The sequence below is a fragment of the Rutidosis leptorrhynchoides genome, chromosome 8 (assembly GCF_046630445.1).
Source record: "Rutidosis leptorrhynchoides isolate AG116_Rl617_1_P2 chromosome 8, CSIRO_AGI_Rlap_v1, whole genome shotgun sequence".
Lineage (NCBI taxonomy): Eukaryota > Viridiplantae > Streptophyta > Magnoliopsida > Asterales > Asteraceae > Rutidosis > Rutidosis leptorrhynchoides.
In genome coordinates, this window is record NC_092340.1 from 94,163,475 (window position 1) to 94,183,302 (window position 19,828).

The 19,828-nt window shown below is 34.6% G+C and overlaps 1 protein-coding gene across 2 annotated transcripts; it reads left to right on the forward strand.

Annotated features, from left to right (window-relative positions):
- Nucleotides 1-5,187: 5,187 nt before the first annotated feature.
- LOC139862120 (plant cysteine oxidase 2) lies at nt 5,188-8,588 on the forward strand. Of its 2 annotated transcripts, none has more exons than XM_071850671.1 (5): nt 5,188-5,759; nt 6,918-7,036; nt 7,254-7,428; nt 7,673-7,897; nt 8,003-8,588. In XM_071850671.1, exons 1-5 carry the CDS (start codon nt 5,594-5,596, stop codon nt 8,128-8,130), a joined length of 813 nt encoding a protein of 270 aa, XP_071706772.1. In that variant the 5' UTR covers nt 5,188-5,593; the 3' UTR covers nt 8,131-8,588. The 2 variants fall into 2 exon arrangements, with proteins under 2 accessions (XP_071706772.1, XP_071706774.1); XM_071850673.1 differs by having other exon boundaries at nt 5,198-5,759; nt 7,254-7,416.
- The last annotated feature ends 11,240 nt before the right edge of the window (nt 8,589-19,828 follow it).

The window sequence follows — 19,828 nt, forward strand, 5'->3', positions numbered from 1 at the left end:
GGTTGATCAATACCCGTGAATCCAAATTATCAACCAAGAATACTGCTTACTTTAGGAAAAACGTTTTATATTATTTATTATTATATTATATAATATAAATCTAAATATCTAAATTATACATATATCTTCATGAAGCTAGTAACCTCAATCCACCCGGCCACTTTGAAATCACCAACACTACATGCCCACCATCACAAACCCACTCTTTGTTTTTCTGTTTTATAATTCCTTTCGAACACAGCAACTAGAACCATTACATGCTTATGTTTTTCCTTCTGTTTTGTCCGGGAACCAACGTCTTCATCTTCTATCACCAAACCACCTGCACCACCATAACCATTCCACGTTTCTTTCTTTTTTTCTTTCATGTCATGGAAACACTAATCATCACCCTTTTTCTTGCTTGTTCTTCTTCGTGGAACTTAAACGGCTATCACCATCACTCTTGTGAACCACCACCTGCAACCATCGACAAAAAGAACCACCCATCGTGACCTACATCTCCAACTCCATCATCATGAATAAACTCCACCATCACCACTACATTTCACCTCTTTCCGTCACCCACACCCCAACAACAAACATAAACCATCCACCATCTAAAGCCATCACTGTCGCCCAACATTACACACAACCATCACCTACACCAACTCATCACCATTAAAACTCATATAAACCGCTACCATCTGTGACCTATATGCTACAGTTAAAATCGCCACCTTTAATTCATTATTTTACTATCGTTCTCATTTTTGATTGAAGCCACACCATACCCACTTACTGTTTTCAGATCCATTCGATCACCATCACCAAAACAAGTTAAAAACTGCTGTGTAGCTTTTCTGTTTCTGATCCGTACGAAGACAACCCAAAAACCATCAACCTATTGCTACTATTTAATCATGATGTAAATACTCGCTTCTTTTTCTGTTAAGATGACGTATGGAATATTATAATAAACGTGGGGTGGGTGACAGTCTAATGAAAGTGATGGATCACCAATTAATTCCACGTACAACTTGACAATTTTGTATATTGCATGTCGAACTTTTTTTGTAATGGGCCGTAGGTTGTTAGTGTTTATGTTGGGCCTGTTTTAAATAGATTTATGGACTCCATCTTGAGCCTATAACATAATTTCATTACATACATTAAGAAGAACGAAGATAATTAAGGTGATGATAATATAAACATGATGATGACGATTAGATGATAGCAATGGGGGACGATGATGATGATGGTGAGTTACGATGATAAAAAGAAAATGATGGAGATGATAGTGAAGCGCTGAAGGTGATGAAGATGGTAACCGATAGATGTTGTTTGATGATGATGAAGATAAAGGTGGATGATGATAATAGTTACGTACATAATGTTATTCGATGATGGTGGAATAACGATGATGATGGTATAATGACGACTAGAATGAGATGATTATGATAATGATGATGATACACTTGATTAAGTATGATGATGATGTTGTTATGGTGATCGTATGATATAGATGATGAGATATTATGATTTCAATTATAGAGATGATGAATTAGGTTTTAAATCCATGAAGAAAAATGAAACATAAAATAGATTAAGTATGATTAGATTATAGACTAAATCAGGAAAATGGAATTGAAGGAGTGGCTAGGGAGTCTTTGTGTTTAACTAAGAGATCATGGGTTCGAAATTAAGCTTAGGCAACTGCGTTTTTTTTTTTAAAAAAAAAAGACGGGCTGTTGTCAAGCTTGAGGTGTTGGGCCGAGGTTCACCTTCTTATATTGGGCCGAATTGTTGTTAACGGATTTGAAACATGAAACAAGGATTAAATATAAATGGGTTAGTGATTTAGTCAAGAATGCGTAATCAGCTGGATGGTTTGGGTGTGTGTGGTTAACGAGAGGTTGCGGGTTCGAGCCTGGGTTGAGGCAGTTTATTTTCTTTTTGGAGCTTTTCCTCTTAAGGTAGTTATTATTATTATTATTATTATTATTATTATTATTATTATTATTATTATTATTATTATTATTATTATTATTATTATTATTATTATTATTATTATTATTATTATTATTCTTATTCTTATTATTATTATTATTATTATTATTAGTAATTATTATTATTATTATTATTATTATTATTATTATTATTATTATTATTATTATTATTATTATTATGTCATTACAAATATTAAAAATATAAATATTAGTATCATTATTATTATTAGTAAGATCATTATTTTTATAGTTATTATTATTAGTATTCATTATTATCAAAATTATCATTTTTATTTAAGTTATCATTTTTATCATTAATATTACAAGTATCATTTTTAACTCTATTATCATTAATATTTTTTTATCATTACTAGTATTATTTTAATATCATTATAATTTTAACAAACAAACGATATATATACATATATACACAAAGTTATATTTAATACACCTAACATACCAAAAGTAATATTTTTAATTATTTTAAATATATAAAAAGAATATATGAAACGTATAAGTTATTAATATAGGAATGATATAACTAATAAATGTGTGTATATATATATATATATATATATATATATATATATATATATATATATATATATATATATATATATATATATATATATATATATATATATTTGTACGATTACAAGTATGTGTGTTAATATATATATATAAATGATATTAGTTCGTGAATCCAAGGCCAACCATACACTCGTTCAATGTCGTCATATGTATTTTTAGTACAAAATACATTATTGTGAGTTTCATTTGCTCCCTTTTTAAATGCTTTTGCAATATATATTTTTGGGACTGAGAATACATGCGCTGCTTTTATAAATGTTTTACGAAATAGACACAATTAATCGAAACTACATTATATGGTTGAATGATCGAAGCCGAATATGCCCCTTTTACTTGGTAACCTAAGAATTAGTAAACCAGTCTACTAATTGACGCGAATCTTAAAGATAGATCTATTGGGTCTAACGAACCCCATCCGTTGTAGCGGATGCTTTAGTACTTCGAGTTGTTTTATCATGTCCGAAGGATTTCCCGGAATGATAGGGGATATTCTTATATGCATCTTGTTATTGTCGGTTACCAGGTGTTCACCATATGAATGATTTTTGTCTCTATTCATGGGACGTATATTTATGAGAACTGGAAATGAAATTCTTGTGATCTATTAAAATGATGAAAATGAATGATTATGATAAACTAATAAACTCACCAACCTTTTGGTTGACACTTTAAAGCATGTTTATTCTCAGGTATTAAAGAAATCTTTCGCTGTGCATTTGCTTATTCTAAAGATATTACTTGGAGTCATTCATGGCATATTTCGAAGAACGTTGCATTCGAGTCATTGAGATCATCAAAGATTATTATTAAGTCAATTCATAGTTGAATAGTGGATATTATGAAATGGTATGCATGCCTGTCAATTTTCAATGTAAAGAAAGTTTGTCTTTTAAAAACGAATGCAATGTTTGTAAAATGTATCATATAGAGGTCAAATACCTCGCGATGTAATCAACTATTGTGAATCGTTTATAATGTATATGAACGGGTCCTTTCAAGTACACGGGTGGGACACATTTGAGTTTTAATTTAAAGTCTAGAGACTACTATTGCCAAAGTTCTAAAATTAGAGGGTTTATTAGATATTTCTGGTCTATGGCATAAATATAAATAGCCATTTAGAGTTTCATTTGTTATATTCAATTCCAAAAATATCACTCTCTTCTCAAACACATTTACAATCATATTATGGTTTATTCATGAGGTTGATGAAGTTGTTAGTAATTGTTGAGGTTGATTAAGTGTTAATAAATAACACTGGTTGTGGTTTTGTTATCTCCTTCGTTGTTCAGATTTGATTATTAGTTAATCAAAAATTTTGGTTTGTTTCTTGATTGATTGCAAGTATACTCTGTATCTCAATCAAATTATAAGTGTCTTCAGCCCACATTACCAGTCAATACACCATCTAAACCATCATGTCTAAAATTTTATTTTGTTCTGTTAATCAATTGTATTTGATCCGAATAGAGGAGTTTACACCAAAGAAGGACAATTATGCTCTTTTATTGTTTGCATTTTCAATTTAAAGAGGATCGACCATATGTTGTGGTTCTTAGGGCAACGCGGTAAAAAGTGTGAAATCGATTCTTCAACTTGGGTACCCCAAATACATAGGGATTCTTGGTAGGAATTAATATTTTGATGATAACGGAGGAAGTGTTCAAGCGGAACGCTACCATGTACACCTTATCAATATATCAAGTCAAGGATGAGATCCGCTTGGCACCTAAGATCACTCTCATCCATGACATCCTTCCACACCAGAACAAACCATCACATTAACATTTTCTCCTCATTCCCTCCCCATGACATGAACACTATCATCATTGACATACTTCTTTACTATCACATGAACCTACTAAATTAATTAAATAAATCAACTTACAAGTATTAAAGCAATAAATACAATCTATTTATTAAAGAATCTCATCCTTCAATATGTTATCCGAAAAACTTTGATGACTAGGGTGTGAGGGCAGTTCCCCCTATTAGTGAGGGTGGGGTCGTAATATCAGCGCCTTCGTGAGGACGGATAAGGACATGCCAAACACGACTATCATAAACCAATATTAGTGGTCTATTGAAAAATGGGAGTTGATATTTTCAAATTTGTTTTTTATGGATTCAACTTAATTTGATGCTATCTTTTAAAAATGCCCTCAAATAAATTGAAACATAAAACTTTTATAAAAGACTTCCTATCATTTATAGCATATTAGTACATTTACGTGAATCTATTAAAAATAGATTTGAAAATATCAGTACCTACAAAAAATATGAAATCTTACACACTGTAAAACTGCACTGATTAGACTTTTTATTAAATTTTTGTAATTTAATTATGAATATTCTTTTTATGGAATGCTGAGAGTATAATTTATAACTAAAAAAGTAAATATAATCAAAAACAAAATAATTAATGAAATTTAAATTATAAAATGTTGAGGTTGAAAATGACCCAAATATAAAAACTGAATCCGCTTATTGAAACGGCCCACTGGAAAACCAAAACCATGGCCCCTAGTATTTCCATTTCTCGAAAACAACTCTATCTTTTTCTTTTCAACCAAAACAAAATAAATAAAATCACCCAAAAGAAAACGCTAACTTTTCTTTCATTCCATCCATCTATTAAACCCATTATCACCCTGATCTTCATTTTCATTTTAATGGGTTGCATCACAACTACTATCCAAAGCATGCACTCTTTTTTCTTGTTAAATCATCACCAGTAAAACTAAAAAGTATAATCCTTGTTTTTTGTACAATTCTTGTTTTCCTATTCTTGACTACAACCTTTTTAGATTTTGTTCAATACCCAGATTGGAATTTTACAGTTTCCAGTCAAAGCTGCCATCTTTTTTTGTGGGGTTTCAGTTTATCCAAAAAATAACTGTTTTTGAAAACACCCATACTGGAATATAATTTAAAGTTTTGATTTTTTAATCTGGGGTATTGAATTACTTAGGGATAAGTGTGTTATTGTGCATGAATGCAAGCTTAATTGACAAATGGGCATGGAGAAAGTTTTAGGTAAAAAAATGAAGAGGAGATTGAGACATAAAAAAGTTTCAGCAGTTCAGAAACTTTATGATACATGCTCTGAGGTTTTTGCTAATTGTGGTCCCGGTGTTGTTCCATCTGCTGATGGTATTGAACGCCTAAAAGATATTTTAAGTAAGTTTTATTTTTTATTATTAATTATAATTATTATTGTATTTTAAGTTCCCAATTTTGATATCAACCTTGATTAGAATATAAATATGAATCTTAAACAGTTTCTGGTCTTTTAGCAACTGGATCTATTTGATTGTCAATGCAAATAGAGAATGCTATTGAATTTGAACCTGAATGATCAAAAATAAATTTTGATTTGTGGGTTTGGTGTATCTTGAGGAACCCACTTGAGGGTATACTGAAGGTGACTGGCGATTTAAATATTTAATGTTTTTTTTTTCCTCAATTTGAGGTTGTTGACTTTTGAAATTAGTCCAATTTTGACCAAGTGTCAAGTGGGTCAACTTTTGAATACTCCGTAGAAATTAAGGATGATTTAATTCTTTCAATTTTTGACAATGGATCCCTATATACTTCTGGAACAAATAAATCTGATCAATTGTCAATATGTAACGATGTATGATTTCATGGTTTGTAATGTTATTTTATGAATTATTATGGTGAAAGCTATCTCAAATCATTACATGTAAGCATCAATCTTGATATTTATCAGAATAAAAAACGCTTCACTGTGTTGCGCTTTTTGTTTATGTCGATGACGTGCATTATTGTTTACATGCCTATAAATGACTGTCGTTAAGTGTTGCTGATAGACATTGATGTCTTGATTGTAGTTAATAGATATAGATACTTTTTTTTAGAACGGAAACTCACGCACTTTAAATTTTACACTAATAAGTCCTAAACAGGACTAGGACTCGGACCCATGACCTCAATACCGCTAGGTCAAATTTACAATAGATACCGCTAGGTCAAATTTACAATAGATATAGATACTAATATTAACTATGCACAATGTTTTTATTTCATGTGCAATGATTTACACGATACCGGAAAATTCCTATATTTACAAGTTGGCGGTGACCACTTAACATCATGTTGCTTATTAAGTGCAGCAGTTCTTTCATAAATCTTGATTAGATCTTGCCGGTTTCATAGATATAGCATAGTCAATCTTTTACATTAGGTTTAAGGTTGACCTTGAATATATATATAGTCGAGTACAAGGTAGGGAAGATGATGTTTGGCGCATATTACCTTGTTTTTTTTTTTTTCGTAAAGAAGTTAACGGCTAAATTTTTTTCGCCTTTTTTTTAGATGGAATAACTGGACTTGACGTCGGCGTACAGCCTAATATGCCCTATTTCAAGGTTAAAGTAACGGCGGGATATCCTAAAATTACGTACCTACACCTTTGTGAGTGTGACAAGTTTTCGGTATGTTTTATTTATCGATCTTTCGTATATGTTGTTCAAATTTGTAAGCCACAACTGTGAATTGATACTTGTACAGTACAAGTAGCTAATGCACAATCGTAGCTTTGTTTGCAAATGTGACATTATATAACTGAATCACATCTTTCTTATATTATACTAACTCGTAAATGTAAGTAAAAAGATATGTGGGTCCGCTAATGGATGCATATTATGGCAGATTGGGATTTTTCTCTTGCCACCATCAGGTGTCCTGCCGCTACATAACCACCCTCAGATGACGGTTTTCAGTAAGCTTCTCTTTGGAACTATGCACATCAAAGCGTATGATTGGGTGGACGATAGTGCATCGATCACTACTCGTAAAGCCGATTCATCCGAAGGTGTGTTCGAACGTATGTGTGTGTGTGTGTTTTGTTTTTTTTTTTTTTTTTTTTTGTAATTTCATTATTTAACCTACTTGTTATAGATTATGAATTTATGATCCACACAATAACAACATTTACACAGTTAATTAGTTTCTTAATATGATTTTTGATTTGCGTAGTTCATTTATGGAAAAAGGTTAGTGAAAAAGTTACCATTTTCTGTTCACTTTGGATTCAATGTTTGAAAATCGTGAAACTTCGTGTTTTTCAGGTGAAGTGGGACCCGTTAGTGTGCGTTTGGCGAAACTCAAAGTCAACTCTGACTTCACTGCACCATGCGATGCATCGATTCTTTATCCAACAGACGGTGGTAACATGCATTGCTTCACTGCATTAACCTCGTGTGCAGTGCTCGATGTTCTCGGCCCTCCGTATTGTGATCCCGAAGGCAGACACTGCCAATACTATCGAACTCATCCGTTCGCCAACTTCTCAGGTTTATTAATTAATTAATTCCTACTTTTTTATTATTTTATTTATTTATTTATTTATTTTAAAAAAAACTCAAAGTATGCATTTTTTTTTTTTGGTTATGTGACAGTTGATGATAAAAAGTTGCCAGAGGATGAGAAACCCGAAAACTATGCATGGCTCGAAGAGATAGATAAGCCCGCTGGCTTATCTCTAGTTGGAGCACCGTACAACGGGCCAAAAATCGTTGAAAAATAAAAGTTGACCGGACAAAAAAACGAAACCTCTGTCTGTGTTTTTTTTTAAGTTGTTGGGTAAAGATGGCTTTACTTTGGTTCTTCCTTTAGGGTTGAAGATCTTGTACATAATTTGAGCAAACAATAGAAAAAGGATAGACCTTTCCCCGACCAAATTACAGGTAATGTACTATCAAGGTTGCACAAGGTACAATACGAATTTGGTCGTTGTAGCGTTGGGAAAGTAGTATTCGCCATAAAAGAGGGATGATAGAAATGGACATCAGTTTACTTTTCTTTAATTGTTTTAGACAGACATGTTTGATGTTATAAAATGTATCCTTTTAGTTTCATACTTTGATGGTTGGTTGAGTGTTGCAAGAAATGTTTTTTATACTAATACTAATTTAGGTGAGAATCTGAAATGGAGATTTGAGTTTCTGTTCCTTGATTGTGACTAATTTTGATTCTTAATTTGTCTTCCGTGTGTTACATGTGCATGCTTTTTAAAATGTATGATAAATCGAATATATTGCAAGCAAAAAAGGTTGTAACTTGTAAATAGTCGATCAATCAAGAACATTGGTGGTGTTGTCTACTGTTGAAACATGCTGTCTACTGTTGCAATTTTGTTGGAAGACACCCGTAGTATGAACAGTATCATCATTGTTTTACCCTACATGGGGAGTGAGCACATATCATCCAACCATCGAAGTTCTTGTTATGAACATTGTTTTACCGTTATGTACATGGTGATAATATTGTTTTACCGTTATGTACATGGTGATGATATTTCGACTTTTAACCTTTTTTTTTTTAATTTTAATTAAATTTTATCTCACCAAGCTCAACACTTTTTACAAAAATTCAAATCGACCCTTCAAATAGGAGGTAAAGTGTCAAATAATTATTTTCATAAAAAATCTTAAATAAACTTCACCCAAATATTTAACGGGTCATATCTTTTCGCTCGCAACGAGTTAAATTTTTCCGACATCATCGTTAAACTCGAAATAATTTTAGGAACGCAAGGTCACTAACTACACACAAAACGGACGCTTTTTAAAAAACGCTAAATATTTGTGGTACTTTTCATACACGTTGATTTTGCGTTAAATTTTTAAAAGTCGACAATTCCATAGCGAAATGCGGAGATGCACATATTGTTGGTACGATTTTACGTATAGCGGCTGTAAGGTATCAGTACAAGACAATAGCTGCTCAGCGTGTGGCGTATAATATTGATTGTTGTTTGCCCTCGGAAAATAATCTTTGCAGACCCGGAACACGGATGAGAGATCCGTGGGGTGGCCTCAATCAATCTGAGGATCAATCTGTAATTGATCCGTCTAACGTATTGCTGCTAAGCAGCTAATGTGCGTTTAGAGTGAGAAAGAACTGTGTGAGAGAGAAAGTGTATTACTCTCTGACTGAAGTTCCGATGTGAAATGTGGTGACCCATGGGGTCTATTTATAGGCACAGAATGCCCGAAATTCTCGGGATAAACGTGTCAATTGATGAGTGGTTCTGTTAAACGAAATATCCGGAAGGTCGGTGGCGTGTGCTGATGTGGCTGTGTGCCGTTCACATGCTGAGTTAAATGGCTTAAGCATAGAAGCTGCCTGCAGGGCTTACACTTGACGCTGGGCGGATTGCTGTACGCTGGGAGGCAAACACTAAAAATCGCCAAATTTTATTATCTTTCATGCTTTTTGATCCATCTTTCTGTACGGAAATGGTGTTTTTATGCGTGTAACCCCTAGGATACACCATTACATATATTGTTAATTTAAAATTAACGCTTCAACGACATCATCGTTAGCCACGAAATAATTTTACAAACTAAACGCAATAAAATACATTGAAAACCGAACCCCGGCGCGAAGCGAGGGTTCGAAAACTAGTTAATTCTAATTTCTAATTTCTAATAACATATTAAATAAAAGATAAAATAACATTTTAACAATATATTTTAAATTGATCGTTTTTGTTAAGAGTTTTTTTTTTTTTTTTTTTTTTTTTTTGAGAGACGGACAGTGTAACTTGGCTTGTAAAAAGAAGGTTGAAGTCACTATCATAAATTTGGAATGAGATATTTATGTCATGAATCTTACTACTTGTACATGAGCGATTTGTGCATTATCATTTTTTTTTTCTACAACTTTCTTTATTAATGATTTTATATACTCGCACAAACAGTGGTGAATAATAATTTTATTTATTTATTTATGATGGTATATAAATCACCATCTATTTTTTTCAAAAAGCAAATATATAACCACGAGCCCACTAAGGGGGGAAACCCGAACAAACATATCCAAGCCGAAGGCTACAAATACAACGAGAATAAAAAACGAAAGAGCACTACGTTGCGGAGTTAGCAACTACTAACCATTACATTACACAAGACAAGACTATGGATCCGAGACCTAGCCAATCCAATCTATGCTTCTTCAAACGATTAGAGATCCACTCGAACGATTTGAGTTGAATTTCCATTAAGCCCGAAGGACCGCACCAAGAAGAGTTAGAGAACACCTTTTGGTTACGGTTCTTCCATATCAAATAACCGCACGACCACTCGATTGCTTGCCAAATTCTCAACCAAAGCGGGGATAGAGGCCGGTTGCAATTGCCTCTAAATAATTCATTAATACTCAAATTTGTAACAGGCCCTAAACCCCACCATATAAAAACGCGAACCCAAATATCCATAGCATGCCAACAAAAGATTAATGAATGCTCAATAGATTCTACATCATCATCACATAGAGGGCATACCTCTTTTGTCAAGTTCGGTACGTACCGGGATCCGCCTTTTTAGAGCTCTCCATATGAAGATCGCGACTTTCGAAGGAACTAAGTTATTCTTCAAGAAGGATTCATTATGAACAAATAACTCGCACTTGATGATTTTTTTCATCTATAATGCTTGTTAATTTCTTTGTAGTGAATAATCCATTACCCGATAGGTTCCAAAACCACGAATCCTTAGACTTGTCTTGCTTCAGGTAAGTGTTTAGTAGTGCATTAAGAGAATCAAGCTCGTTGATGGCTCTTCCGGAAATATCTCGTTTCCACCTAAAATGACAAATAATAGATTGCTCGTTCCAGGTTAATATATCCCGCACTTTTGACGTCGGATCTTCATCCGAATGAAACAACCGCTTGAACTTTTGCTTTAATGGTGTGCCGCAAAGCCATAAATCATCCCAAAAACTCGTGTCTGCTCCGTCACCGATTATCTTCAAGAATGAGGAAGCGAAGTTTGTATCCATCTTCTCGATCATTGTACTTGCGCGTAAAATATTGGACCATAAACTACTCACTCTTATCGATCCGGAAAGACACGTAGGAGGAAGTAGTCCGTTAGAACCATAAATACTCTTAATGACCGAGACCCAAAGTGCATTTGGCTCGGTTTTTGCCCGCCAAAACCACTTTCCCAAAAGAGCTAGATTTTTCTCCCGAAAAGACCCAATATTGAGACCCCCAAAATCATAAGGTAGCAAACATTCATCCAACTTAACCCAAGATAATTTAGAACGCTCACCCGACCCACCCCAAAAAAAGTTTCTCCTAATACACTCGAAATTATTTATAACACTCAAGGGGGCACGAAATAGGGAGAAATAATAAAGCGGTAAGCTACAAAGAACCGACATAACAAGCGTTAATCTTCCACCATAAGAAATCAATCTAGCTTACCAATTCGTGAGCTTTGAGTTGAATTTATCAATCACCGGTTTCCAAATTTGCTCCTTGCTCATATTCTTACCAACCGGAATACCAAGATACAAAAACGGGAGATCACCTACTTACATCCAACACGAGAAGCCAACCCTTCAATATCACCACTAGCCACACCCAACCCGTACAACACACTTTTATGAAAGTTGATCTTGAGTCCCGATAGATTTTCAAAACATTTAAGGATTTTCATGAGATTACAAAAGTTTTGATTTTGCCAATCCCCAAAAAAAATCGTATCATCCGCGAACTGTAGGTGGGATAAGTTGACTTTGTCGTTTCCTACTTCTACACCTTTGAAGAGGCCTTCACCACAAGCCCGTTTGACTATAAGGTTGAAACCCTCCGCTGCTATAAGGAAAAGAAACGGTGATAACGGGTCTCCTTGGCGAACCCCTCTCTCAATCGAAAATTCGTTGGTGGGTGAGCCATTAACCAAAATCGAGACAGATGCCGATTTGAGACATGCATGAATCCACTTTCTCCATCTAGCGCCAAACCCCATTCTATTCATCATATCCAACATGAAATCCCAATTCAAGCTATCAAAAGCTTTCTCGAAATCAACTTTGAAGATAAGACTTCTTTTCTTTTGCCGCTTTAAATAGTTGATGGTCTCATTTGCAATTAGTGATCCGTCAAGAATGTATCTACCTTTAAGGTATGCACTCTTCTCGAAGCCAATAACCGAAGTCAAGACATTCCTGATACGAATGGAGAGTATTTTTGCTAAAATCTTGTAGTAGCACCCAATTAGACTTATGTGCCGAAACTCGTTTAGTCCCAATGGATCATTATTCTTTGGGACTATAGTAATGAAAGAAGCATTACAACCTTTGGAGATATCGCCATTTTCCCAGAACCAATCTAATGCCTTCATAAGACCGTTTTTTATCAACTCCCAATGTAAGTAGAAGAACTTAAATTTGAAGCCATCGGGGCCAGGCGCTTTTGAACAATCATATTCTTTTATTGCTTCAAGGATTTCTTTTTCTGTAAATCTACTCTTAATTAAAGCAGCCTGATCAACACTAATCTGCGTGATGGGACCAGGTAGCTGAACAGGGGGTTGCCTAAAGAAATATGTGCATCTGTGCCTTCGGAGGGACCTGTGACAGGGACTTTTTGACCTGCAGAAGCTGTTGGAACAGCAGGGGCTGCTGCTGCACAGCTTCTGCAGCAGAAACAATCGGGGCAGAAGCGTTGTGGCCTGATCCAGAAGCGTCCGACATAACCTGCTAAAAATGACTCCCACCCACATTCGGATTATCCGCAAAATGCATTTTATTCGCGTTTCTTTTCTCGATTTGTGCCTTAAAATGATCGTGAACAGCTTGATTTATCTCTAAGGGATCTTCACACCAATTTCCGTTTATGTTTAGGCCTCGAATGTTTCTCTTTGAGTGCCTTCTTTTGAAGACCGAGTGGAAATATTTGGTGTTTTCGTCCCCATCTTGTATCCATTTGACACGCGATTTTTGCCTAGCCATGCTCACCTTAACCTTGTCCTTTTCCAACCATTTTTCCTTAGTCTCCATCCAACTCTTCCTATCCTCATCACTTAGAACCCGACTTTCCGCTATTAACTCCCAATCACTAACTTTCTTTTTGAGTTCTTCAATTTCATTATCTATGTTCCCGAAAGTAGTTCTACTCCAATCTTTCAATGCTTGCTTGACATTCTTAAGTTTATTACGAAATACACAATCAAGCCTTTTCCCATCAACTTTAATGTTCCAAACATCTTCCACCACTTTTTTCGAATCCTTACCATCTAACCATTCATCAAAAAAAAATTTTGGCTTCGGTCCGAAATCAATTTCTCTATCTCTTAGGACTAGAGGACAATGGTTCGATAACTTTCTTTCAAGAGCTAGAGTCGAAACATTTCCCCAAGTGTTATGAAAGTTTTCGGAGATGAGAAATCTATCCAACTTGCTAAACTTCACCCCATTGTCACATATTCGAGTGAATTTATTGCCACCTAACGGAACGTCAATGAGTTGATTCTTTCATTGAACCATTTAGCCCGCCTCTCGACAAATTCACAATTTTTCCTTTCAATTTGATCTCTCACTTAATTAAAGTCGCCACAAAGGACCCATTCCGCATTATGAGCACCTAAGAAAGAATCAAGACTCGACCACATACTCAATTTATTAGCATCATCGTGTGGACCATAAATGTTCACAATAAAAGTGAGTTCATTGCGCCCTTTCCATTACCCGCAATAGCAATAAAAAACTCACTAAAAAAGGTTTGTTCTACCGCAAACTCGATTTTATCCCAAATAATTAAAAACCCTCCCGAGTTACCAATCTTCTCTTTTTGGATAAATTCAAATTCATGAGACCCCCACACTAGACTAACACAATCCTTATTGACAATATTTAATCTAGTTTCTTGCAAAGCGACAATACAAGGATTTTCACGAAAAAGAAGTTTCCTACAATCTCCTATTTTACTAGCCCTACCATACCCAAAAACCCCGAATATTTAGACAAAGAATCTTTATTTAAAAAAATAAGATACGAGAATAACGAGAGTAGAGACTTAGACCTTTTGGTGTTCGTCCCATACTAAGCCGATGCGATTAGCAAACTCCCCAAGGTCCACGCTTTTTTCCGAATTTTGGGAATTCATCCCACAACCTTCCAAGTTCAACTATCTTGATTGTTTAGACCTCGTGGATTTTGACTTTACTTTACCGTGATTATCTTTCTTCAAGGATACTTGTGAATCGGTCTTCCTTTTCTTTTCATCTTTATGTTGAGATCGGGCCAAACACTTAGCTCTCATAATCATCGAGGAGGCGCGCCAATTCCCAATTATCGAAGGTTTCCCATTGACATTTGACTTACTGCTTCTTGGGACTTCGATATTAATTCCATCTTCCCTGATTCCAACAAATTCGTCTCTGTCAGTATACCCTATATCTTCATCACTTGTGTCTAACCTCTTTGCTTTCTTTTTCCCTTTTTTTCTTCTGATCGAGTTCACTCTTCTACATGAGTCTTTATCATCGATTGAATTTGATTCTGTAGCCTCATCTTTCGCATAGTTTGGATTCGACCCTATTGTATCAGGAATTGAATTGCAACTGGGACTCTCGCTTCTAATATCAGAATCTTTTAATTCTTTTTTGACATTATCACCCATACAATACTCGTTCACTCCAAGGTCTTTCGAGTTGGATCCGCTAGGCCCAATTCTTCCTTCGTTCGCGGGCCTGATCGAATTAAAATTGTGATTGTTATTGGGTTCGCTGAAATTGGGCCTATTATTCTTGCTGGGCTTATCAGGATTAATAATCTTGTTAGGCTCATCAATATCCCTTGCATCAAGCCCAACCGAAATAGGGTGTAGGGGATCTGGTGTTTAGATACTTGACCCTACACCTTTGTCTGTTTGATTTCCTAAGATATCACGCGCTGTAAATCCCTCATTGGAATTCGATGTTGCTCCATCGCCTTTTCGATTCCCTAAATCTTCATCATTATTGGACTTTCTCTTTCCCATGCTATCTGCAACGAAAACCGATGCTTCGTCTTCCATTGAGTTTTCCGGTAGCTTTTGATCTGGCATCTTTTTCCCAACCGAATTTTCTGCCGGATTCTGCTGTTTACCTTCGTCTTCATCATCATCCGATAAGGAGCAATACGACCTAATTTCTCCTTCTTCTTCTTCATCATCTTGATCTTCATTATCGTCATCCCAATCACTTTCACAATCACCCTCCATATCAATTTGAATGAAGTCATCAAAATCTTCTATGACCTTCACATAGAATATACTACTACCTTATTTCAGTTTAACGATTTCCTCAATAGGGAAAATTCCCCAAGATTTTATCAAAACACGCCCGGCGATTAAATTCTGATGACCTTCGAACGAGCAGTTATTTGTATCCAATGTTTGGCCCCACCAACCTGCAAATTTACGAAAAGTATTATCCATCAATAGTTTAATTGGGACCCCAAATATGTTCAACCATGTTAATCTACATGAGACAAGATATGGACTATTTCCACCATACTTTATATTATCCAACCATTTGGAGAGGCAATGGTTATCATCATGTATGAATGAATCTACCTTTGCTTTATCTTTAAGTACTATCATCATGCCGAGACCTCCTAAATATTTTAGCTCAAAGTCTTGTAACCCTTCACCTTCACAAATTGATCAAAAGTTTGCTAGATACTGAAGTTTTTTAACCTCGCCTATGAAAGAGTTTTCCAGGAGGTTACCGTTGTCTTCATCATCCGGGTTGATGGTGACTACTCTTTCTTTGTCCTTTCCAAGAACCGTATCTGTGAGATCTTCAGTCTTATTGTCTTCCTTTGCTTTTTTGTTTTTATTCAGGATGTCTCGAAGGTCATGGTTGTTACTGGGGTTTGCCTCGTTAACATGTGGCCATTCGAGTTTTTCCTGCCCTTCACTGAACCCACAATCATCTTTCCTCCTCCACACTCGTTCTTCTGATCTTGGATTTGCAGTAGCATTGATTCTGCCTTCTAGGTTATATGAAGCATCTTGCTGTACCTCCATCTCCTTTCGGTCATTAGCTTTGAAAACCCTAAGCATAATACCATCTATTCTGATTTCCCGTAGCATCTTCAACATCCTTTCATCATCCTCAATGTTTCCGAATCTTACAAACGCAAATCTCTTCCCATTCTTTAACCTTTTTCGCACCATGTAGACATCTCTTACTTGACCAAAATTTTTGAACATTCTCCATAGTTCCTCCACTTTCCATTCATCCGAAAAATTAAAAAACATGAACGACTTGATATTGTTTCCGAATAATCGCTTGTTGTTGTCAATCCCGTTGTGGTTACCGCTATAGAAATTCCTAACCCTATTCGTGCCCTTTGATTTTTTCCTCCTCACCTCTTGCCACACACCCTCGCCATTTTCTCTCTCTCTCTCTCTCTCTCTCTCTAAGTTTTCTCTCACACACATTTTTATCAATATCGTTATGCAAGGATTAAGATTTATGATTAAGTTTATCGATTACATTTAAGAGAAAATATTAAAGGACTGCTAATGCTTAAATCACCATCTATAGACTTGGTATTATAGGTTTGGGGTGTGTTTGTATAAAATAATTGGAGGTGAAACTTATTTTGGAAGTCGAGAACTGAAACTTATTTTTTTTTTTATAATAAGTATTTAATAAAGTAATTAGAGCTAGAATTTATAAATGTAATTGTCAAAAAAACAACAATGATAATACACTATGTAAATAATATAATAATAATAATAAGGGGGTCTTTTTAGCAACTTACATTACATGCCCTATACTTTTCACAATATACCAGTTGCAGTAGCGGAGCTTGAACGTTGCGATTGGAGGGCCAATTTTTTCTAATGTGTGATATGTTTTTTAGCAAGAAAAAACGTTAACTTTGATGAACAAAATTGCATATTTTATACACATTTTAGGTGACAGTATCGATCCTAATTCTACATCATCTAATTTAACTTCTTAAACTTTTAGTTTTAAACTTGATTTCAAGGTAAAAATGACCAAGAGATATGAAAAAATGAAGTAGATTTTGATGAAAACAAAATCTGCGCTTTCACCATTTTCGTCATATCTTTTTCATACGGACTCCGATTTAGTTGATTCAAAAGCCCAAACGTCCGTAACTCAAAGGGCTACAAAATACAACTACTTACCAAAACGTTTGGAGGGCGAGAGCCCCCTCCTGCCCTAATAAAGATCCGCCCCTGACTAGTTGTGACCAGTTTTCTACTTTCTATCATTTATTAAATAAAGCTTATAACTCGAAGCTTATCGAAAGTATAAGTTCATAACCTCTTATAAGCTCTCACAATCTGAATGTCGAACGTACTAAATAACTAACCAATTTTATTAAACAAATTACCAAAATATAAAATTTTTCTGTTTATCAGCATATGAAGTAAAATTATGTTATAATTACAGTCACTGTATATGTTAACTTCTTACCGTACTTTGAAAGTGATAAAAATTTATTAAAACGAGTTCGAGATAATAAAAATACAATTTCTCTAATAATTTACTTGTTGGGTATCGTTATTATTTCAATAGGTCTCATGTTTTTTTTCCCCCTTAAAGACAAGCATTTTACTAATAAAACTAGCGAGCAGCTAGACAAAACACGAAGACAACACACGAAAAGTTACCAACAACCAACACGACATGAAACCAACACCCCCACCCACACGACAAAAAACCCGAAATAAAAACACATTTGACTACAAAGACAATACCAACAAAACAACACATCGAACTACTTACACATATTTGTTAGTATTATATTAATAATATTAGTATAATATAATATTACAGTATTAATAATTTATAATTTTGTATAGTAATTTACTAATTCAATTGTGATGATAATGATGATTAAATTAAATAATCAATAATCAATAATCAATACTGAAGGCTTACTTAATTTAAATCAGTGCTTGGTTCGGTACACACTTACTATATGTCTTTATTCAAAGCTCCGAAAAAAGTTATCAATAGCCTTGAATCATTGAGATCTTCAATTTTTTTGGGGCGAAAAAGATAACACCCGTAAAATTCATTGGGTTAATTGGCGATTGATTCTTAACCCACTTGCTCAAGGAGGATTGGGGGTTCCTAGTTTACAATCTCTAAACTTGGCACTTCTATACAAATGGCGATGGAGATTTGTTACCAACAAACACTCAAGCTGGAAAAATCATATCGTGTCTATTCATGGCCTCGGACAAGGTGCATGCATTTCCATTGCCCCGAACGCCTCTGGAACATGGGCAACCATTCACAAATCGATCAATATGTTACACTCATTTTGTAAACTTAATCCTTAACTGCTTCAACTCCGCATTTGTAATGGAAACTCAGTGAATTTTTGGCATGACCCATGGGTAAATGGGCTCTCTATATCATCCTGTTACCCGCGGTTATTGACTTTGGAATCTAATCCCAACTACTCAGTTGCTTCGCACTATATCGACAATTCTTGGACGTTCTCTTGGAGAAGGCAGCCTCGGTATGGTATTGAAATAGAACATTTGCAAGCTTTACAATCCCGTTTGAGCTCAATTAAGTTGTCAAATGATCAAGATCAATGGACTTGGGATAATGACTCCTTCTCGATTTCCAAGGTGAGGAAAATAATCGACTCTCATGTCTCAACTTCTTTCTCTTCTGAAACGACATGGTGTAATTAAATACCAATAAAGGTTAACGTCTTCATTTGGCGCATGAAAATGTCTAGACTTGCGACAAAGGACAATTCAATCGCTCGTGGAGTCGAAATGGAAGAAGCTGGCTGTTATTTTTGTAGTGAAACACTTGAAGATGACAATCATCTTTTCCTTCTCTGCCCTACAGCTAAATTGATTTGGTCTAAAATTGCCCTTTGGTCAAATATTTCTTTTCTTTCGTGGACTTCAATGGCAGAATTATGGGCTTGGATTGACGGCGTCCCTATTGCTCATAACAAACGGCTCATTACTTCGATCATCACCTTCGCAACATTACGGGTGCATATGGAGATTACGAAACAATATTATTTTTGAAGATAAAAGTTTTCGGAAATGTCACGTGATAGATAGCATTGTGGTTTCAGGCTTCAACTGGATCTTCGCTAGATATTATAAGAAAAACTGTAATTGGAACCCATGGTTACAATCTCCTTTACTTTCATTGTAAATTTTTGTATTTGTACTCTTGGTATTTTTCCTTCTAGCTATTGCTAGTTTTAATAAAATTTCAGATGTTCGAAAAAAAATAATAATATCAATAATGATGATGATGATGATAATAATAATAATAATAATAATAATAATAATAATAATAATAATAATAATAATAATAATAATAATAATAATAATATAATAATAATAATAATAATAATATAATATAATATAATAATAATAATAATGATTAAAGAGTGTCAATATTTGAGATATTTTTTTC